The sequence below is a fragment of the Meriones unguiculatus genome, chromosome 1, assembly GCF_030254825.1.
Source record: "Meriones unguiculatus strain TT.TT164.6M chromosome 1, Bangor_MerUng_6.1, whole genome shotgun sequence".
In the NCBI taxonomy this organism is placed as follows: domain Eukaryota; kingdom Metazoa; phylum Chordata; class Mammalia; order Rodentia; family Muridae; genus Meriones; species Meriones unguiculatus.
Window position 1 is genome coordinate 74507501 of NC_083349.1, and position 23808 is coordinate 74531308.

The 23808-nt window shown below is 42.1% G+C and overlaps 1 protein-coding gene across 3 annotated transcripts in view; it reads right to left on the minus strand.

The window, feature by feature from the left end:
* Positions 1-14634, minus strand: part of Cacul1 (CDK2 associated cullin domain 1) — an 88166-nt gene extending 73532 nt beyond the window's left edge. For 2 of the 3 annotated variants that reach the window (XM_060391827.1, XM_021633291.2), the window contains exon 1: positions 13866-14634. In XM_060391827.1, coding sequence (XP_060247810.1) covers positions 13866-14226 — 361 coding nt within the window. In that variant the 5' untranslated portion in view covers positions 14227-14634. The remainder of the gene's footprint in view (positions 1-13865) is intronic. The other variant, XM_021633290.2, reaches the window with a different exon arrangement.
* Between the last annotated feature and the right edge of the window lie 9174 nt (positions 14635-23808).

The following is a 23808-nucleotide window of genomic DNA, read 5'->3' on the forward strand; positions in this document are numbered from 1 at the left end:
ACATGGTAGTTTTTTTGTTGATTTTTTTTTTTTAATGAAACAGGGTCTCATGTAGCCCTTGAACTTTTTATGTAGCCAAGGATATCCTTCAACTCTTGATCTTCCTGTCTCTACCTCCCAAATGCTGGGACTACCGCTGTGTGCCAACATGTTCATCTTCAAAATAGCATAATCTTAAATAAATTTTGCTGGGGCTGGAGATGTAGCTCAGTAGAGTACTTGCCTAGTATAGGAGAAGCTCTGGGTCCTGTTATCAATACCATGGTGGGGGAGAGTGCCAAACAAAAGAACCCAGATCCAAAAGTCTCCATATTTGTAAAAGTTCCAGGTACAATATTAACATAGGCAAAATTTTAAGGATAAAAACCTATCAGTGATTGCCAGGGAGTTGTCAAAAGGAAAAACAACAATGAAGGGTTAACATGGAGATCTTTACAGCAATGAGATGCTTTGTATGAAAATGAAGTAATAATACACCATATTATTTATGCCCAGCCATACAATGACTCATCAAAACTGTGGGGTATAAAAGCAAAGATGAAATGGAAATGTGACAAGTCTGACAAATGAATCGCAGAGGCAACAATGAGAGAACAGGCAGGAGTTCTGACAACATAAAGTTAAAAAGAGGGGGGAGGGGATGTCACACATTTTTGATCCCAGCACTGGGGAGGCAGAAGCAGGCAGTTCTCTGGGAATTCGAGGCCTGGTCTATACAGAGCAAGTCCAAGACGCCAGGGCTATTACACAGAGAAACCCTATCTAGAAAAACCAAATTGCCTGTTCCTGTGAGGAGAGAAAATCTGCACCACCTACTTAGTGATATTCTGCTTTGCCAATAAAAGGGCAGCTATGTGAAACCTAGTGAAGCTTCTTTTCTTTCTGCCTCGCCAAATTCTATAAAAAGGCTTTGAGTGTTTGGGGACTTCTAAGTTTTGGGGTTTGGAGACACTAGAACTTAAACTGTCTACCATGGTTACTATAAAGTCACTCTTCCTATAGGTTCTAGAGTTGCATTCAAAAAAACATATCATTAGATAACACTGGCATCTTGTTTTTATTCCGGTCTTCATTAACATGTTTCTTAAAAGTTCTATGCTACTCAGCTGCCCCAAAAGATATATCTAAGTAAGGCTGCAGAGCAAGGCAACTATGTGCCACTTTCTAACATACTTTTTTGCTTCATATGAAGTGCCTGTTCCCAGATACTGAAAACTTGTAAGATACTTACAAGAACCCATTTCTTCAAGGGGAACAGATTAGGATAGTAGGAATGCCTTCAACAAAAGATCGTTTAAGAAATCAACACTTGATGCAGTGGTTACTGATAAGATGAAAATTTGTGTCTAAAAGGCATTACACAACACTGCTTTACAATCCTCCATCACATTTGAACCTGAAACACAGCTGAGAACAAAAACCCATCATAGCAGTACATGTATGAAATGGTCAGGGCTATCATGAGCTATTATGGTAACAACTCCATCTAATCCAAACTCTCACCAAAGAAAAAGTATTTAAAACAAAAAAATCTGTCTCGATTACACTAATTATAAGTTTACCTTCACTTTAAAATTCTTTACTGTCTCCTAACATTTCAAAAGGTTGATCACTCTGTCTTTGAAACCAGAAATGTCTGAGTTCTGAAGACGGAACAAAGACAGGTGCTGAGGAGGAGCCCTGTAAACATGCAAGACCTGAGGCCAGGAGACTGTGGGCTAACAGTAAAAAGTTAGAGCAGAGTTCTGAAACTGCAGGACAGTCTTAGGAATGAAGACGGAGGCATGGGGGCATACAGGGGGTGTGAAGCTCAGAGTTGCTAAGACTACGAAGAGGTCATGACTGCTCACTATCAAACCTAACCCTATACTTCCAAGAGCTACCAAACGAGAAATATACTACTTTCTGTTCCACTTCTCCACTTCTTTTTCTCAGAATGAAGAACCTTTTCTTGGAATCAAAACACCCCCAAAGAAAGACACTCATTAGCACTGGGCAGCTCTTCAACAAAACAGCAGCTCTGCACCTCAGTCAAGGAAAACCCAATACTTACAACTTGGCAAGGACCCCTACAACACAGACCTACAAAACAGTCTTTCAACTTTAAGTAAGACTAGACAGTGAAGGATGGTCAAATTTCACTCAAATATGAAGAACAAAACAACAAATGACAAGCTAAAAACAAAGGAAATTGAAAGAATAAAAGAAATCTGTCATGACCAAGAAGCAAACCAGGTGTTTCTAAAATTAAAAATACAGCCAAAATCTAATAGAAAGATAAAGAAATCATTAGGGAACTTTGCCAAATCATTAAGAAAAAATGGAAGACAGCAGAATCTAGCTAACTGAAAACAAAACAAAACAAAAACAAAAAACGAAATTCCACATCTACCAATAACTCAAGAAAATGAAGAGAACATGAGAAATACAAAAAGAAAAAAAGATACCAACATATTACAACATCAGGAAGTATCCCAGAAACCTCAAGAACAAAAGTCAGTGGTGGCAGCATCCAATGCCATCATTGCAGACAGCAAGCTTACAGCCAAGGGTACAACATTTTAAAAGTTCCAGGGCAAATTTCACTTAAGAATTCTGTGGCACATGCCTTTAATCCTAATACTAGGGAAGCAGAGGCAAGCAGATTTTGATGAGTTTAAGGTCAGTGGGGTCCACATAGTGAGTTTTCAGGACATCAAAGCTACATAGTGAGACCCTGTCTTTGGGTAGGTGGGGGTGGAGGGATTCTACATAAATATAGCATTTTTTTTACCCAGGCAAGATCTAACACTTTATCAGGAACCTACTAGAAGATTTCAGACATGCATGCATACCAACACAGAAATATATAGAGAATGCAGATGCAACCACTGGAGCTGAAGGTTAGGGTTAGGTATAGCTGAGCAGCAGGGACCTTGCCTGGCACGTACATGTCCTAGGTTTAATCTTCACTATCACAAAAAAACAGAGAAGGAACAGGGGAGAGGAGAATGGAAAGAGAATATGCAATCGTTCTTCTACTTGGTAAGCAGCTGAGTGGCAAAAACACCTCAACCCTAGCGAACCAATAGAAAAGAGAACTGACAGGCCCAAAAGCAAAGACCAAGTCACCAGATGTCGAATTGAATGAAGCTGCTGAAAAGCTAAGGGACTGGAGAGATGGCTCAGAGATTAAGAACACTGTCTACTCTTCCAGAGGTCCTGAGTTCAATTCCCAGTAGCCACATGGTGGCACACAACCATCCATACTGGAATCTGGTGGGTGTATATGCAGACAGAGCACTCATTAAATAAATAAATGAATGAATGAATAAATGAATGGAATCCTTGCTGGGCATGGTACACTCGCCTTTAATCCCAGAAGGCAGAGGCAAGTGGATCTCTGTGAGTTCAAACTCTACAAAGGGAGTCCAGGACAGCCAAGAATACACAGAGAAATCCTGTCTCAAAAAAAAAAAAAGGTGCAAGAATATGCTCAGGCCATCCATGTTAACACATGCTTTTAATTCCAGCACTTAAAAGGCAAAGACAGGCAGATCTCAGGAAGTTCCAGGCCAGCCAGAGCTACAGTGAAATCCTGTCCTTAAAAAAACAAAAGAAAAAACAAAACAAAAATAAACAAAAGTATGTGAAAGTTCTAGATCAAAGAGAATGTAATCTGAGTACATTTTTGGCCCTTCCGGGACGATCAGTAAATACAGTTTTTTTTTTAATTAAACCAAAAATTAAGTAATAAAAGAACCGCAGAGATAAAGTACCTTAATCATGAAAAGTCAAGAGTGTTAAGTGTGACAAATCAAGCAACAATAACATACTACCATGAAATATGTGGGTAAATACCACAAGTGTTGATACTATCAAGGAACTGACTCCTGGGAAACAACTCCAGGAACAGGGGAAGGGCATTGCAGACCTATGATTCTATCTTCCCATACAACTGTGTGTTTCAAGTACAAAACCGTATTTAAATTTTTTATTCTATGCATTTGTGTGCAGCTGCATTTCTGTTTATGAAACGTTCATGTAGGTGCCCACAGAGGCCAAAAGAAGGGTGTTATATCCTCTGAACTGTAGTTACAAGTGGTAGCAAGCCACTCAATGTAGGTGCTGAGAACTGAACCCAGGTCTTCTACAACAGCAATTAAATGCTCTTAACCACTGAGCTGTCTGACCACCCCCATAATCGCATGTTAGTTTTAATAACAGCAAAAAATATATATATATATATGTATGTGTATATATATATATATATCTTTAATGAAACTGCTGTTTTATGAATGCCAATATCCTAAGATAGGAGAAATGAAAAAGTTCAGGAATTCAAACCATCAATCTTGATTATTCCTCCTCCCTTCCTCAACCCAAAATGCTGTAGACTCCTTCAAGACTTCTAAAAATCAGAAGTGCCTTCTCCAAAGCTTTAACTGTTCACTCAGGATCATCTCTTGTCTACAAACATTACTGCCTCAAACTGGTCATTGTTTCTACCTCTCTCCACTCACACTAAGACACAACAAGGGTCCTCACTCCCTTAACAGTTGTGTGTTTCCCATTCCTACCCAACCATTCAGGTCTAATCTGTGACACTCCCTTCCTTACACCCTGTGCTCCCAGAATAATGCTGGGTCATGGGTTGCTCTCTCTGCAAGGAAATCTGAGTCCAACTACTCCCCACTTCTCTACCCTTGTGGCAAACTTTTTTTTTATATTCCTGAGGATTCCCAGTCTCCTCTCTGCTATCAGGTATGTACACAACTCTATGATCTAGTCATAACACACCAGCATTCTGTCTTCTCATCACCTTCACATTGTGTTTCATTCCACAGCCTCATTATCAGAAGCTGAAACACGACTTTGCCATACAACAAACATTTGCTAAATAAAATGCCATTCAAATGTCTAATTAGCACAGCTGTAACTAATTATAGATCTACAGAGGCCAACAGCTAAATGTCAGAAAGAAAAGCAAGAGATAAGAGACCAGTTTAAGGTATTAAGATATACTGCATAAGGATAAAGACAACAAACTTTACAAAGTGCCTAACAACCAATAGTACAATTTGCACAATTTACAGCTCAGTTGATTTACAAAAGTAAAATGTAAACTACATTTTCTTCAGAGATTTAAAGTAAAGCTCTATAACAAATCAAAATTGGGTTCTCTTTATCAATGAAATTGTATGTGATACCAGTTTTTAAAAAGAAAAAGAAAAAAAAGGCAATGTGAGAGCCTCAACAAGATTAAATTCAGCCAATGGATCCTATTCATAAAGATGCTTGCCAAGCCCAGCTACTCAGCTAGAAGGTAACAAGACCACATGCTGAGTCCATCAACCAGTTTGCAAACTGAAAGATAGGCCCTCACAACCAACAGGCAAATTTAATACTTTCAATCAATTCAAAAGTTAAATTTTATGTAATACTAGAAAAAAGAGTAATTTTATTAAGGTTCAAGCAAAAATATTGTGAATTACCTGCTCACCTAGGGGCAAGAATTATTGGTGCTATGGGTTACTAAGTCTTCTCAAATCAATGTTGCCCAAAGTTGTTCTCTGGCCTCTACACATATACACTAATATATGTGCACATGTATGTCAGGATATGTCAGGAGCCATTCAGAAAAACGGGGTTCAGTAGTCATGTGGGCTTTCTGGAAGGTAATCCAGTATTTTGCAAGTAGAATCTGCCCCAGAATTGCTTCCAGCTTCTGGCACCCCTTCTTTCTGTGCAGAGTGTGTACCCTCACTTTCTGGATATCTACCCACTCTGATTAAATAAACCTCCCACAGGATCTTTATGAGGATACACTGGTGTTCAGATGAATTAATTCCTGATAATGGAATTCCTGATTTGATTCAAACATTTTAGAAGTTAAAAAGTTATAGTTGATAGAAAGTTTATAGCTGCAATAAGTACTCTTGTGGATCTCCAGATGCCTCACTAGGAGACAGACTTGAGACAGATTTGTGGCTTCGGATAAACTTTCACTCTAGAAATGGCACCATGAATCTTGGTACGTACCTTAAGTATATACAAGTTGATTTGAATTTCCCATGAACCCAGAAAATAATTGGACTACCCAGAAAGGTCTAAATTAAGTACAAACCTTAATGTCAAAAAATACAAACTGAGTCGGGCATGATGACACATACCTTTAATCCCAACACTTGGAAGGCAGAGGCAGGAGGATCTCTGTGAGTTCAAGGCCAGCCTGGTCTACAAATCAAGTTCCAGGACAGCCAGGGCTACAATCAGAGAAACCCTGTCTCGAACCCCTCCCCCCAAATATCAAAGGGGAAAACTGCTTTGTTGTAATTCCTTATTCCTTGCAAGTTATGACATAAAACACTGTCGTTTTAAATCCATTGTGTATCTTGGAATGTAAGACTAGACAGAGAAATGTTTAGCTTAGTACTGAAACATGTAACCATTAACATCCCTCTCATTGTAACAGTTTCATCTGTCTCTGTGATAAATCCTTTTGACTATGAGGTAATTCTTTCCCTTCCACAGATGTTTTGCTCAGGGCATTTAGAAGTGTCCAGGGCTCCACACAGAGAGCAACAGAACCAAAAAATCTGGGCCCAAGGGTCTTTTCTGAGACTGATACTCCAACCAAGGACCATTCATGGAGATAACCTAGAATCCTGCACATATGTAGCCCATAGACTCAGTCTCCAAGTGAGTTCCCTAGTAAGGGGAACAGGGACTGTCTCTGACATGAACTCAGTGGCTGGCTGTTTGATCACCTCCCCCTGAGGGTGGAGCAGCCTTACCAGGCCACAGAGGAAGACAATGTAGCCAGTCCTAATGAGACCTGATAGACTAAGGTCAGATGGAAAGGGAGGAGGACCTCTCCTATAAGTAGACTTGGAAAGGGGCATGGAAGATGAGGAAGAAAAGGTGGGATTGGGAGGGAATGAGGGAAGGGACTACAGCTGGGATACAAAGTGAATAAACTGTAATTAATATAAAAAAGAAAAAGATTAAAAAATACTTGGAAAAAAAAAAGACATGTCCAGGGCAATACAGTTTGTTGGGGCGATGTGCCTCATCCACTCTCTGTCCCTTGAGTGTGTTTGTGTGTGAGAGGTTTCTTTTCTATCTCTCTCATTTCTTACTCTCCTGCAGATTCACAAATAAGTTAACAGACTCAGGGCTCCGCCATCAGCCCCCTCAGATAAAATAGACATACTTTAGCTTATGGAAATCTCTGAAAAAGGGCTATTTGTGCACAAGTTGATTCCTAGATTAAAGAGCCTCATTTAAACCCCCCTAGGGCTCCTCACATCCCTGACTGCAGGAAAAGAAAAAAAAAAAGAAAGAAAGAAAGAAAAGGTGGACAGTTTAAGTTTTCCTTAAAAAGCCCAGTCACGTTGCAGCCAGCCCTGGGTCACTAGAGAAGGAACCTTGTCCTTACTGGCTGCTTCTTGCAGTCTCCAAAGTTAAAAGGTTTTTGAATTTAGGTATAAAACAAGATAAAGAAATGTCAGTCACTGACTCACTCCAAACAAGAGAAAAAGTTGGTCTGACTGACCCAAAATTGCCAACTCCACATATACCTGCCTCAGTTTCTCCCCTGGACCTATCAAAGCTGGACTTTGGTGCTCTCTCTCTCTGTGTCTCTCTTTATATCTTGACACATCAGTGTCAGTCACAGCAAGACCCTTCTCCCCACTGGGTCATTTACTCATCCATTATTTGTCCTGACACCCTTAGTTTGGCATGTTTTCCTTTCTAACATAGTCTGGATCTGCTCTAATCTATTTAGTATCTCTGGCATGTAAACAGATTTGATGTGTAGTCTGATTCAGACCCAAACTGATTCTGTATGTAGTCTATCATTACAGGGTCTGATCACTAATCTCAGGATGACAAGTCACAGAGACGGTGTAAAAAGGTGACGGCAGTGTGTCACTGACTTCCATCCTTCCAACTTGCCACACATCTGATAAAGCCCTTGAGTTCCTGCACTCAATTCCCTCTTGCTTTGGACACAACAGTTCTTGCACTGAACTGTGGCTGATAAACAGTGTTACGCAGAGAAAGCTGGCTCAGAAGCTCAGAAACTAGTTTTGGTTTTCTCTCACAACTGAGCTTTACATGTCACCACTCTGGAAAAGGATCCAGTAGCACATAACAGCAGCCACAAAGACTTAAACTATCTCCTGGGGACATGAGGAAATTTTGGTAGACTGCTGGGATAGGTATAGAAATGAAAACTACAAGGACTATGAAGTCTGATCAGAAAATAGTGGGAGGCTTAAAAAGAATGTTTAGCTCATTTGGCTCAACACATTTGCAACACCCATCAAAGGATCTCCTAACTATTAGAGGTACTAGGCTGACACACAAAAAAATTACATTCAGAAAGTCCTTAAAGTTATGGAATTACCATATGAATTTAATCCAAAGCCTAAACACAATCCTGTGATATAGGAGAACCCTGAGCCCCAGATGAGGCCAGCATGGCGAAAGCTAACCACTGAGAGCCCATGCTATCTGGAGACCTCTAGCTAGCTAGAATCAGACTTCACAGAAAAGAAAGTAGTAGAAGTAAATGAAAAAGAAGTGAGTCACATTCCATAAGAACCTACAGGGCTTTAACACTGGACACTAACAGCACCCTGGGTGGACATGTGGAAATGGATCCTGAGGGTGCCGAACACCAAGGGCGCTAACTGCAGATAAAAGTCCTTAGAGGTGAGCTTTCTGAAGTCTCTGCTCGTCATACCAATTTGCTCAATTAACAACACCTAGACTTGATGTCAGCCTGTATTACAGTCAGAATTCCAATGTAAATCTGTATGAACAGATTAGACACTAAACATACAAAGATCACTGAACATGAACACATAGCAACAAAAACTATCTTTGTGGGGTGACCAAACAGCTCAGCAAATAAACTTGCTCTGTAAGCCTGGCTCATAAGGATGGGAAAGAAATAACTCCATAAAGCCATCATCCTCTGGAACATACACACACAGGTTTTAGAGAACTAAAAGAGGAGAAAAAAAAAGGGAAGTGAATAGTGCTTCACTACTCATAAGGCAGAGGTAATATGCCAAATGGAACTTGGGGATGGGCACAGGAAAGATAATTTGACAAATTCTAAATCCAGGAAGCTCAGAAAAACCCAGAAGGATAAACAGAAAAGCTGGACCTCAAGGAACATCACAGTCAAATTGCTGATACTTAAGGCTAGAGATGTGGAGAGGCTTTTAAAAGCTCTGGGTTAGATAATGAGCATAAACTGGACACAATCCATACCTCCCTGGGTGGAGGCAAAAGGATAAGAAGTTCAAGATCATCCTCAGTTACAAAATGAGTACAAAGAGAGATAGTGTGGGCCAAAAGAGATCCTGTCAGAACAAATAAAAAAATAACCTTAAAAGTATCCAGAAAAGAGAGAAGTATCTCAAAGAGAGGAACAAAGACAGGACTATTCAGACATTCAAGATAGGATACAAAGACACTAGAAGGGGCTCACATATCCCTTTAGCAGAAGCTCTTGACAACGAGCCTTGTAGGCTGAAGATGCTCCAGTGGGTGGTGGTACTATGCTACCACAGCACAAACCGTACTAGGTTATAAAAAAAAGTACACACAAAGTGTTGCAGGATATTTGATCCCATTGTGATCCCCTAGATTGTGAACTGTAAAAACCTGTCTTTTGTTTGGTGTGGTTCACCCTAACATACACTTTTAATCCTAGAGGATTCTGTATACAGGATTTCATAAAGTTAGCCCTAGATCAAGAGGCGGAGCCAGTATCCAGCTGACAAGAGTGTTTAAGACAGCATGGGTTCACACTGCAACTCTTAGAGTGAACACTAAAGAGCAAAAAAGATGGTGGTAAGCCAAAATGAAGATAAATTTCATCAAAATTGAGCAAAACACTTATGATACACACCCAATATATGGTATGGCCAAGACCACCCAACCCCTGACTGGAGTTTAAGGTTAATTTAAAACCAGCCAGGAACTCAAAACAAACAAACAAAAATTATCAAAAGAAAAAAAAAACTTAAAAAAAAAAAAAAAACTATGAGAAAGAAAATAGACAATGAATTTCAACCCTACAGTAAATGTGAAAAAGTCTTCAACAGGGCTTTTGAAAGAGAGGTTGGGCTTGGTGGCCATTCCTTTAATCTCAAAGGCAGAAATAGGTGGATCTCTTGAGTTCGAGGTCTCATGTTACAGAATGGCCAGGGCTAAAGAGAAACCCTGACCCCCCCCCAAAAAAAAAAAAAACAGAAGAAAATGAAAGGAGGAAGAAAGGGAAAGGTACATGTACAAAGGCTGCCACAAATAAACTTTTAAAAAAGCAAGATCCAACTACATGACATGTTGTGTACAACAAATGCACTTCAGGTTAAAAACAAATGAACTTGAAAAGATGTATCATATAATGAATGGAAATCTCAAGATACTGGATACTACCAGGATAAAGACAGGCATTCCATCACTATAAAACACTTAGTCCCTGACACAACAATCCTGAACACAACAAACTGTATAAATCGGTTTGTGAACAGAACAGAAATCTATCCATATATGGTCAGTTACATTCTTACAAATCTACCAAAACAACAAGGACAGTTTTTTAACAAATATTGCTGACACAACTAAACACGTATATGAGGAAAAGGTACATCACTCTCACACTATACACACATATCAACGTATAATTCAGGGCACAGAATAGACATTAAGCCCACAAAACTAGAAGAAAATCTTCCTGACTTTGAGTTACACAAATATGTCTTAGGATACAAAATGCACAGGCCATAGAAATAACTGATTAAAAAAATCCATTAATATCAAACTAAAACAATCTACTCTTTAGAAAACACTAAACCACAGGGAGATGACATTCAGAATAAATGCCCAACGTTCACAAGGATGCCTTTAAAAACAGAAAAACAACCCAAGTAACAAGCAGTAGATCTAAACATTTTCATAAGACCAGAAATCACCTGAAAAAGCCAAAGACACAGCAAATCCTACCTCTTCCCAGCTCTGTCAGCTTAAACTTTCAGACTGACAATAAAGAGCCAGCGCTGTGTTAGAAATACTGGAGCCAACAACAGTGAGTTTGTCAAACAAATCAAGTATGTTGGTGATGTTTAAACTGAATTTCTGGAGTCAAATGGAGAAATGGGGCATTCCTATAATAATTTAATTCTAGAAGATGGAAATGAGCCATTTTGCTAGATTCCTCCTTAGATCCTTTTTAATATTTCAGTCTCTCTTTAAAAGTCTTGTGTACTCTTAGTTTATTTTACTTACTGACACTTTAATTTTGTTGAACTATTATGTAGATGTCTATTTTTTACACCATTAATACTAGTATAAATATCATCATTGCCAGGCTGGTCTTCAACCTAAATCCATCTACCCTGAGTTTCTCTCTCGGTTTCAATGGTTCTTGATATATGACCAACCTAAATCCATATACCCTGAGTTTCTGTCTTGGTTTCAATGGTTCTTGATAAATGATAATATTCCCAAGTTCTAAAAGGTTTGTTTGTTTTTGTTTTTGAGACAAGGTCTCACATTATGCCACCTTGGCAGACTTGAAACTCAAAAAGGTTTCAGGGGGTGGGGGGCTCAAACTGTTAGCCACCATGCAAGCAACCAGGACTTGTGAAAGGAGGGCCACAAAAAGACCAACAGAGCCAACTAACCAGGACCCAGAGGGCCTTGCTGAGACTTAAGCATCAACCAAGGACCATGCAGGAACTCCAAAATGTAGGACCCCTACAAAGATGTAGCAGATAGACAGCTCATGTGGGTCCTCTAGTGAGGGAAGTGGGGACTGCATCAAAGGGACTCACTTGCCAGCTTTTTGATCACTTCCCCCTGGCGGGACTGCTTTGCCAGGCCATAGAAGAGGACATGCTTAGTCCTGATGAAACTTGATGAGCTGGGGTGAATAGGAAAAGGAGCTCCCCTTTTCTGAGGAAAAGGAGAAGGGAAAAGGAAAAGGATGGAGGGGGTGAGACTGGGAGAGGTGGAGGGATGGGGCTACAACGAGGATGTAAAGTGAATTTAAAAATACTTAAAGTATAAACTATGTTAAATACTAACAGAAATATGAGGCATTCATGGCTAGTGATATATATTCATCTTACATATATATTGAAATTTTCTCCATTATTATTACTATTAGCTACTGGTCTTGGTAATGACCTATATATAGTTATCCTGCATGCTTTGATTTGTTAAGAGTTTTTATCAGCAGGGTGTGATTAAACAAGTCTGCATAGTTTAGTAACCTTTTTTTTTTTGTGACAGGGTCTCATGTATCACAGGCTGGTCTTTAACAGAGTATGCAGCTGAGGAAAATGAAATTCTTGATCCCTGTCCTACCTCCAGAGTGCTGGGATTACAGTTGTGAGCCACCAGCTCACCATCAAACCCAAGGCTTCCAGCATACTAGGCAAGCATTCTCAACTGGGCTGTACTCCTAAAAACCCAAACTTATTAATCTTTTCAAGACAATCTTCTGGTTTAGCTGATGACTTATGCTCTTCATGCTCATTTCTTTTTTTCATGCTCATTTCTTAACTGAAATTTTACTTAAGCGTTAATCCAAACTTCTAAGAGGAAATAATCATATACAAACCTTTCTATCTACACCCACACAAAAGTATCTTTGCCTGAAGCAGTATCTTAAAGGCAAGTAAAAAAGGTTGAAAGGTTGTGTGCTATCCCCATAATTATTTTTTTCCTATGGTTGTGACTGCACATCTGAATCAAGACAAATAATTTTCTCTTCACAGCTAGGTGAGCAATTACTGTTATAGCTGCTATATACTGTTATAAAATCAGTAAACTAGAAATAAAATCTCTAGTTACATCACCAGATGTCATTTTAAACTTGCAGTTAACAAGGTCCTGGCTACCTGAAGTGATCACTTTTCTTTTACACTATCATCACCCAGGCTAAAAAGCACTGTCTTATTCTTTTCCTACCTAAAATGTGACTAGCTAACTGTAGCATTTTGAGGTTACCTTTTGTCTTCTGCCTGCAACTGTTAAGGCAGATTGCTAAAAAATTGAACATCCGGCAGGACCCTGAGTATGGCCACTTACTGAATTGCTTCTCTGGAAAGTGATTTTATACATCAGCTTCAAAATAGTTGTAGTAGTTTCTACTGCATAAATAAGTGACTCAAATTTTCGTGACAGGATGCAAAAAATGTCACAGAGAAAGAAGTGTAGATATGAACCAACGTTCAGATTCCTGACTTGCTTAATGTTCAGAAGCTAACACAAGAACAGTCAGTCGCAGTGACTCACACCTGTAATCCCAATGCTCAGACAGGCAGAGGCAGGAGGATCTCTCTGAATTCAAGGCCAGCCTCGTCTACAAAATGAGTCCAGGCCTGCCAAGGCTACGCAGAGAAACCCTGTCTCGAAAACACAAAAATAACAACAACGAAAACAAGAATGCAAGTTGGCAAATTTCTTTGCTTTTTGGCAGAAAAAAAAAAAAAAGAGGAAAGGCCTTTAGCTAGGAAATCCAAGCCTGCCTTCTTTTTTCCCTCTTTGCCTTTTAAGGTGAAACTTTAACGGGTACTCATGAGAAAAGAGCTTCCTAATATTAAGAGATGATCAAGCGTAATAAAGATCTTGTCTGAAGCATAATCTAGGGATACGTGCACAAGTACAACAAGCAGCCCGGGACAGTAGGCCGGACACTAGCCGAATGACATCAAACGAGGATGGGAGAGTAAAAAGAGGAAAGAGAGAGACCTAAGCCTGGAACAAAGAAAGCGGAGCTGCTCCCAGGGCGGGGGAATTCGGTGTGTGGACGTGGAGATGCAGCCGAGGTTACAGGGAAAGACCAGACTCACGGAACTTGGAGGTGGAGGTGTTGATGTTGATGGTGGAGCTGGGGGTGGGGGCAGGGACCGCCTTGGCCACCGCAGCGGCCGCGTCGCAGCTCTTCAACATCATGATCACCCCGTTGGGCTCCGGCAAGGGCGGAGGCCCCATAGGGAGACCCTCCTTAGGGCCCTTTCTGTCCACGGAGCCCGCGGGCACAGCCAGCAGCTGGCCCCCCGGGGATTCTCGGCCAGGATCCGGGATGGACGACGAGGGCGGCGGCGGAGGCTGCCGGAAGCTGTCTGCGGCGGCCTCCCAGTTGTTGTGGTTCTGGTCGTCCATCATTGCTTCGTAGGTGAGCATCTCCTCCTCCTCCATGTTCTCCTCCATCCCGCCGGCCCACCTCAGCGCCCGGACCGGGAAGCACAGCAGCCGCCTCGAGTTCACATCGCCCGGAGCACTCGCCGGCGCACGGAAAAAGCCAGCGGCGCGCCGAGCGCTTTCGCCCTCCGTGGAGAGGACCCCGCTGAAGGAACCGCCGACTGCGGTGGGCACTCCCGGGCTCCGGTTCTGAGAGGCGGCCGCAAAGCAGCGACGTCCCTCACGACATTTTACAGCAGCTGCTCCGGGCCTTCGGGAAGGGCTCTCCGGGAGCGGCCAGGACGGCACGTGGTACGAGGGACGGCCCGGAGAAAGCGGGCGAAAAGGGGGCGGGAGCTGTGAGTCACCACGGCGCGACGGGACCCAGCGGAGCCCTCCCCTCCCCTCCCCTCCCCTCACCGGTTTAGGCCAGGCGTGGAGACCAGGATTCGCCGGCCCCGCCCCCTGCCGGCGTTACGTGATAAAGGACTCTGGTCTGCGCACGCGCGTTCTCTAACTTGTTGCCAGAACTACTCTGGGTGTGTCCCTGCATGCACAAGAATTGCGGACCGCCGCTGTTACGTGATCAGCCCTTTTTGTCTTTTTCTTTCTTCCTTCCTTCCTTTCTTTCTTAATTTCTTTTTCTTTCTCTTTTTTCTTTTCTTCCTTTCTCCCTCTCTCCCTTTCTTCCTTTCTTTCTTTCTTCCTTTTTTTTTTTTTGAAACAGGATTTCTCAATGTTGGCTATCCTGTACTCACTTTGTAGACTATGCTGGCCTCGAACTCACAGCGATCCACCTGACTCTGCTTCCCAAAGTGCTAGGATTACAGATGGCTTCCAGCCCTTTTTTCTCCTCTTTTTCTTTCTTTTTATTTTTATTTTTTTAAGAAAAATAAATGAAAGTCACACTCTACCCCAGACTGGCCTCCACCTCCAGGCAGTCCTCCTTCCTTGGCCTCCTGACTGTCCTGTCATGCCCCATGCTGCCTAAACTTTCCATAGCAAGGTTCCCCCTAACATCACCAAAACATGGGTTTCGCCACCCAGGCCTTGACCTCACAAACCCAACCTTTGATGGGGACGAAAGTACAAGGTCTCAGTAGTCCCTGAGTACAGATTCTAAACGGGGTAGACGGCTGGTATGTACCCTCTTTTACCCCTGAGTACGCCAAACTGAAAAGTACAGAATAGTGCTTCAGAAATTGCGCAATACACATTCCTTCCAAGAATATGTGCAGCATTTACAAAAAAATAAAGGTACTGTGTCCCTAAGTCAGTGTCTGTGGATATCATAACAACCATATTCTCTGCACTTTGCGGTCAGAAACCATTGACTGAACAGTAGTAAGTCCCCGTTGTATTGTTCTTTTGAACAAGTCATCCGTCTGAAAGTCACGCTGAAAACCTTTAGAACTGATGAGATGCTACAGTTATAGTAAACTTTTCTCAAGGGCCTAATTCAAGAAGGTTTTTTTCCCAGCACACTGGTAAATACTGAACACTTCCTGTGTATCTTGTTAAGATACTCAGTATATAGCAATGGTTTCATTGGTTAGATGTGGAAAAGCCTAACAGCTGGGCCAAAGAAATCCTTGATCAGTGGTCATGGGTAAAAAATACTGCAGGGAAAGTGAATGGGCATGTGATAACTGGTGGACTCTTGTGTAGAACTTGTAAGCCACGTTAAGTTATACTTGAGGGCATTGTGGTGGCTCTTCATGGTTGTCAACTTGACTGTAGTGGAATGAATACATTCCACAGATGAGAGCACATTGTTGATCAGATTGAGGCAGGAAGACACACTTTCAGGGCCACACCTTCTGCTAGAAGCTATATAAGGCCATGGAAGAAGGAAGGTTTTACTCCTTGCTTGCTCTCGCCATGTTAGCATGTCCATTCATTGGCTGGCATTGGCGCCTACATCTTCAAAATTCCAGCATATACAGAAGAGGCAGCTGAGACAGACATCCAGTCTTGTGGGACCAAGCAACTACTAGATTCTTGGACTCTCCATTCACAGCTAGGCATTCTTGGATTAGCTGGACTGCAGCCAGTAAGTTACTCCAATAAATTCCATATGTGTGTGTGTTGTTGTTACTGTTGATGTTATGCCCAGATCTTAGGGTCCCCAAAGACCACTAGGAGCCGGAACATGTATACAAGACCAAATTCAGCAAGGGCAAGCTTGTTACAAAGTGATTGGCTGACTAACATAACTTACATTGAGCAAGGCTATCTATAGACCTCAGGAATGTTAGGTATTTCTGTGCCATCAATGTTCTACTACAAGGTCATGGGCTGCCCAGTACAGATGCCCCATTGCCCCATCCTGAGATAAAGATGCCCCTTCCCATTCTTGTGGTTATCTCCAGGCTGTTTGGGGTGGGGGTGGGGGAGCGGGATTTTATGGTCTTTTTCCTGGAATTGGTTACCTATGGCCTAATTTTTCTTTTAAAGTCAGATCTAGTTACCTATGGCCTAATTTTTCTTTTAAAGTCAGGCCTGGTCCTAAAATGGAGACAAAATTTATGTTGTCCTCATGTGTGTGTGTGTGTGTGTGTGTGTGTGTGTGTGTGTGTGTGTTTAGAGAGAAGGGGGAGGGGATTCATTCCATAAGTTCTGTGACTCTAAAGAACTTAAAAACATTGTTGGTTTATTCTGTATTTTAGAGACAGTTAACAGCAATATCAAGAATGCTGACCTGAGTTAATAATTACTATACCCTTCCATAGTCCCAGAAGTTAACCTTTTTGATTTTTTTTGTTTGTTTATTTGTTTCTGTTTCTAGGATGTAAGTTTTATTAAAGCATTAAGAATATGCTGGTTACTCGCATGCCTCACTGGGTGCCTGTGCCCGTTGATGCCCCTCACGCTATGACTCTCTTCAGACAGAAAAGGGATCTTGGAATTACAGCCGCCATTGTTACTGCCATCTCATTGGCGGCTACCACCACGGCATTAGCCATGAGTCATCCTGGGCAGACTGCTCAGACCCTGAATAATCATTTAGCCAATGTAGCTCATGCCTTAGTTGTACAAAAAGGAATTAATGCTCAACTAAAAGGAGACTTGATGGTGTTCAATCAGAGGATTGACCTCGTACAGGAACAAATTGATACCCTATGGCAAATCACTCAACTTGGCTGTCAATGGAAGTATGCTGGACTTTGTGTCACTAGCATACAATATGAGAATTTTTCCTGTGCTGCAAATCTGTCTAAACAATTGTCTAGCTATATTTTAGGTAACTGGACTGAAGAATTCGATACTATGATGGAGCAGCTGAGAGTGGCCATTGTTACGGCAAATTCTACCAGAGTGGACCCAGGACTAGCCACAGGAGTATCATCATGGATTGCTGCAGCCATGAATTATCTGAAGGAATGGGCGGGCATGGGAGCGTTAGCAGGCCTTCTGGTGTTGGTCTCCTTGGTTTGCCTGTGGTATATATGCAAGATTAGAGTCTCACAACAGCGTAATGCAGCCATGACCATTCAGGCCTTTACAGCCATTGAAGCAGGACAGTCTCAAGCATGGTTGTCTACCATAAAAAGCTAAAATGGTTACGCTCAGGATGCGAGGCTAAGCACTGCACTCAGGGTCAGCTGCTTTGGACCCAGAGAAGAGCATGTCTGATTGCATGCGGGTTGATGCCCCAGGTCCCGCCTCTGAGAAAAAGGTATCGGACGGACGGGTCTGATGCTCTTTGGGTGGATGACACCTAAATGAACATTGGTACAAAGTCCCAATTTATTTCTAATATCAGAGATCAGACCTCTACTCTTGCCTGATGTGAAGTAAATATATTATGTATGACTTTACTTAACTGGCCTATCAAAAATGCATCCAGATGTGCTCCATAAGTTATAGCTAGTCATATATCTTACCACATATTTTACACCTATTTTTATTTTTTCATAAAAGTCTATCAAGGGAGGAAAATGGGACCTGTGTTACTTAACAGTTTGCTGTGTGAAGGTTTAAGATCCAAATATTTAGCCATACTGATGAGCCTCCATTGCAATTGTTGCTGCACTTATTAGAAAGAGGGCTGGGAAAGGGACCCAAGAAAGAAAGGGCTTTGCATGTGGGTGCTGGAGCATCCCTTCTGAGAATGGTCAGAGCTGGTGCAGAGACAATGGTGATCCAGGAAAGAAGCACAAGAAAAAAAGGTGCAGGAACTTGAGACCAGGAGATGTCACTCAGAGAGAATGCAATGTTACCATCACACTTTTCCTGCTGGGGAACACAGCATGCCTTCAGATGGTATAATGAAGGCATATCAAAGGAAGGCTAAATTCAAAGTAAGACAGAGACCTGGGAGAGGTAATTGAAAAACATGCGTAAAAATGGGTGGGAGGGCTGGGGACATGACTCAGCAGTTAAGAGCACTTGCTACTCTTACAGAGCCCCTACATGGCAACTCACATCTGTAACTCTAGTTCCAGGACACTCTCTTCTAGTCTTTGTACAAATTTCACACGCGGTGCACAACTATATGCAGGCATAACACTCATACACATAAAATAAAAAATATATATTTTTTAAATAAAAGAATAAGCTGACCATGAAGCAAGAGTTCTAAAACTCACAACGAAAGGGATGGAACATGTAAGAAAAAAGAATGAAAACTTGTATCAGAGGATTTCAGGGAAGTTCGGACATGAGAAATGAGAAGTGTTTTCAGAGTCACCGAGATTCTGGGTGATGACACGCCAGAGCGATACAACATGCCTATTCCCAAGTAGTATATTGGTGGAAGAGGGTACCTAGACCAAATGCAGCTCGGCTATGGCCTACTAGGTCTGAGCTGATGACGCTGAAATGCAACACTGGCCTTCTGCCGTCTGGCAGCACAGCAGGTGCCACAGTGGCCATGACTAGCACCACTGAGCACAAGGCACTTCATGGTCAGTCTAGTGAGGCAAGTCTCACCAGCATCCAGGAATTCAGACCAAGTTATTCCCCTCCTTGTTCTTTTGTTTTTATTTATGTATATGTAAGAATGCCTGTGTGTGTGTGTGTGTGTGTGTGTGTGTGTGTGTGTGTGTGTGCAGGTACCTGCAAAATTCAGATCCCCCTGGAGCTAGAGTTAAGACAGTTATGAGCTGCCTGATGTGGGTGATGGGGTTAAAACTTCAGTCCTCTACAAGAGATATGCATTTTTAACTGTCTAGCCATCTCTCCAGACCTACTCCTCACGGTAGGTAGAAACTGGAAAACTGGATAAATGTGTACTAGTGATTTTCTCTCACTATGTAGCCCTGGAACTCTGTCCTCAAACTCACTGTGTAAACCAGGCTGGCCTAGAACTCCCAGATACCCACCTGTCCCTGCTTACCAAGCTCTGGGACTAAAGGTGTGCACCACCACACCCAACACTAGTAATTTTAAAAATGAAGTTGGGTGTGGTGCTACATGCCTTTAATCCTAGCACTTCGGAGGCAGGTGGATCTCTGGTCTACAAAGGCGATTCCAGGACAGCCAGAGCTACACAGACAAACCCTATCTTGAAAAAAAACAAAATGAAAAAGAAAAGGATACTATAAAGATAACCCAGTCTTAGAAATAGGTGACTCATTAGATCCGTGTTGGTCCTCCTCCCAAGGGTCCAGCCCATGGGTAAGGATAAGGGGTTCAGGACGAGGGAGAGGCATGGAGTCATCACTCAGACACTGGAGAGAGCATGTTGTATAGCTTGGGCAACCAATCAGGTTCCTCCACACCATCTCTGAGCCTGCCATTGGTTGTTCTTCCCTGGGCATACTCTCTAACATCAGGTTACATACTCTAGGCCTGACTGCTTACCTAGTCACATCAGTGGCCCTTTGCCAGGAATGCCACAGATCTGGGGCAGGTTGGGGTTTTAATCTCTATCAATCATTCCATGGACTGCAGCTGGTTGTAGAAATAATTTACAGAACAAAATTAAATTCATATCACCAGGCCTAGTAGCACTTGTAATCTCAGAATTTATGGGTATGTGGCCAGGGGATTTCCAGGAGCTGGAGCCCATCTTGGGTTACATGAGTTTCAGATTAGCCTGGACTACAGAGTAAGACTGTCTCAAAAAGAGAGGATGGGCGGGGCAACAAAACCTTGCCATTGATTGTCTGAAAGGATTGTTGTAGTTGTAGGTTTTGTGATAGTCTTAGCTTTATAAGGATAATTCAGCCCCTTAAAATCATGTGGTTTCATTCATTATTCAACTTCTGTGCTTCCTCTGGCCCAAAGTTTTGAGGAACTTATGTTGTAAGGAAGTTTACAGAGCTTCCAAATGGTGGCCTCTTTCCTGGAGTACCATGCCTCTAAGGTGACAGCTGTAGCATCTCTGAGGCTTGACTGGAAAAAAAAAATGGAGATGTCATGGAGGTGGCTGGATGATTTTAAGTCGAGAAAGTGATTAATAGTTATTGTAGGGTATTTTCCAGAGGAGACAATAGAAAGTCTTTACTGGTCAGCCGGTGAGTATACTGTGTGTTCAGGATCCCTGTGAACAGTGAAGCCCTGACCTTCTTCAGGATGAGCTTTTAAGTACAAAAACCATGTCCTGGGTTGACATAGTTCATTTAACAAAAATAGTTAGCCAAAAGCAGAACTACAGAAGCAAAAAAGCAAAAGTTAGTACATTTAGAGACTTTCCCAGAACTATAGACTATGGGCTAGGGTGTTTGCTTGTTTTTTTGTTTGTTTTGTTTTTGACAGATGGTGCTGTCTACATGCTGAGTTTTATGGCCTGAATGGTACTTCCATCATGGAGTCAGTTATTCTGAGGTCTGTTAGAATAGTCATTATCTACATGCCTTGGACCAGGCATACACCAATGGTTTTGTCATGTAGTGAAAGCTGTCTCTCTTCTGGACTAAATTACTCTTTTTTTAACTTTTATTTTATGTGTATTGGTGTTTTGCTTGCATGTATGTCTATGTGAGAGTGTCAGATCATGACATTATGGACAGTTGTGAGCTGCCACGTGGGTGCAGGGATTTGAACCCAGGTCCTCTGGAAGAACAGCCAGTGCCCTTAACCATTAAAACCAACACAGAGAGGAAGTCAGGTGTGAGCTTGCTGGACATAGCAACTTCTCTAGGTAGAAAACTGGGTAATCATATGAACAATGATAACATTAGCAAACTACCCTTGCCTGTTGACTCCATGCCAGACATCTGCTAAGCAATTTCTATGGGCTATTTTATTTAATCTACATAAGAAGCCTGGAGGTAACTGAGACTAAACTGAGGGAAGGAAATGCCTTGGGTTACAGGTCAGAAGCTTGAGTGCAAGGATATTCCATTCCCCGTGTCCTACCTCAGCAGGTGAGAGGCTTCAACCAGGATCCAGGGTGAAAGGCCTTTTCCTTTCTCTTCCTCTAGTATCTCTTTCTACCCCTAGTTTCTACTATCTGCACAGACCTCAGGAAACTGTGGTCTTCAAGATGAACTACAGGACCAGTGCTGCTGAGGGTTCACTCAAGAACAAGTCAGCATAGCAATTCTGGCCAAGTTGTTTAGAGAGGTCTGTGGAAGCCAACAGTCCATATGATGTGGATGTGAGACAGGGATGTCTCCCTGCCAGAGCCAACCATCAAACGACACAACTGTGTCAAGCCTGAGGTTGGAAGTCAGCACTTGACAAGTTTGCCGCACAAAAAAAGAAAGAAAGAAAGAAAGAAAGAAAGAAAGAAAGAAAGAAAGAAAGAAAGAAGAAAGAAAGAAAGAAAATGGAATGTGTTTGAGTCACATTGAGTCACAGATGTTTCAAAAGTGGACCAGCCAGCCTTAGAACTGATTACCTCTGAGCTTCTTACCACATGAAATTTAAGCCTCTTTGGGTCCTAGCCACTTCTAGTTGGGTTGTCATTACTTAGAAAGCCTTTGCTACCAATGGGACATATACCAGATCCAAATCTAAACTGGAGATGCCCAAGAACATTAGTTACCAACATCCCAGACCTGTGGACAAAATGAAATGTGGAACTTTCTCAGAAGCCAGGAAAACTGTCAGAGAAGTTTTCTGTAAAGCCTAATTGAAAATAACAGCTCCTTAATCTAAATTTACAGCATAATCAACCTTCTGGTTGCCTAATCATAATTAAATTAGACTGTCAGTGTATTTCATATATGCTAATTAAAATTACAGAAGGAAGAAGCTGCATTTGCAATCTAGGGTTTCTCCTGCTTCCCCCTGGAGTTGAGGGTAAGAGCTGCCTGGCCTGCAAAGTGGACACCTGAGTTTGAGTCCTGTCTCTGTTCTCAATGGCTGAAAGTCTTGAAGCAAGTACCTTAGCCCCTTTGATTCTCTGCATTCTCATCTGTCTGATTTCAAATCAAAGGAATTCTTTTGGAGACAGCATATGGCATTAAACAAAGTGTCATCATCACTTAGTATTACCTGTTTGTTTGTTTGTTTGTTTTTATTTGTTTGTTTTTTTGTTTTGTTTTTGGTTGGTTTTTGAGAAAGTCTGTGATGGCTATTCTTGGTTGTCAACTTGACTGTATAAATGAATTACACTCTAGACATTGAGGGCACACCCGTGAGAGATACTCTGCTTGGTTTGAAGAGGGTGAATCCACTCTTAGTCTGAATCTTTGAGGTAGGACGACAAGTCTGGTCCCAGTCTGGTCCGATCTGGAGTGGAGAAGACACACCTTTAATCTTGGCTGTGCCTTCTGCTGGAAGCCTATATAAGGACATGGAAGAAGGAAGGTTTTGCCCTTGCCTTGCTATCACATCCATTCCTTCACTGGCATTGGAGCCTACTTCTTCAGGATTCTAGCACATATAAAAGACCAGCTGGGACACCTAGTCTTGTGGGACGGAGCAACTACTAGATTCTTGAACTTTCCAAGCCACACCCTAAGAGTGGAGTGCTCACCACTCACTTCAAGGAGAGGAGGTGGGGAAGTAGTAAAGTGCTTGCTCAGAGGTTGAGGTCCTGAATCCCCAAGTCCCACAAGAAAAGCTGGGCATGGGGGCATATGCCTAGAATCCCAGTTCCAGAGAGACAGAGGCTCTCTGGGACTTTTGGGCCTGCCAGCCTAGCTAGTCAGTAAGCTTCAGATTCAAGAGACCTGGTTTCAAAAACTAAGGTAGACAGAAACTGAAAAGGACACGGAATAATAGCCGTGGGCCTCCATACGGATGTGCATCTGCATACACACCTGCTATCTATCTATCTATCTTCCTCTCTTCTCCCTCCCTCTTCCCTTTGTTCTCTTCTTTGCCCCTCTCTCTATTGCAAGACAGAACTTGTGCACATGTGTAGCCAGACTTTTGGCTACTTTCTTGGATTCTTTGATCTACCACCCTTCTCCACCCTTCTCCCTTCCAAGCCCCACAACCCTAGGTAGGAGAGGAAGGTTAGAGGGGAAAGGGGCATCAATATCATTAGACTACTTTGTTGTTTTAAAGCAAAAATAAAACTAAACAAAAACAGAAACGCAGTTGTTCGATTTTACCATTGAAGACTCAGATGCTGGGGAGAAAGCACCCAGCTGACCTTCCTACTCAGCTTAAGTCCCAGAAGGAAATAGCCAAAAGCCCCTTATCCTTCTTATCCTTCTCTTCCTTCTCCTCCTCCTCCTCCTTCTCATACGGTCTTAAATACCCTTC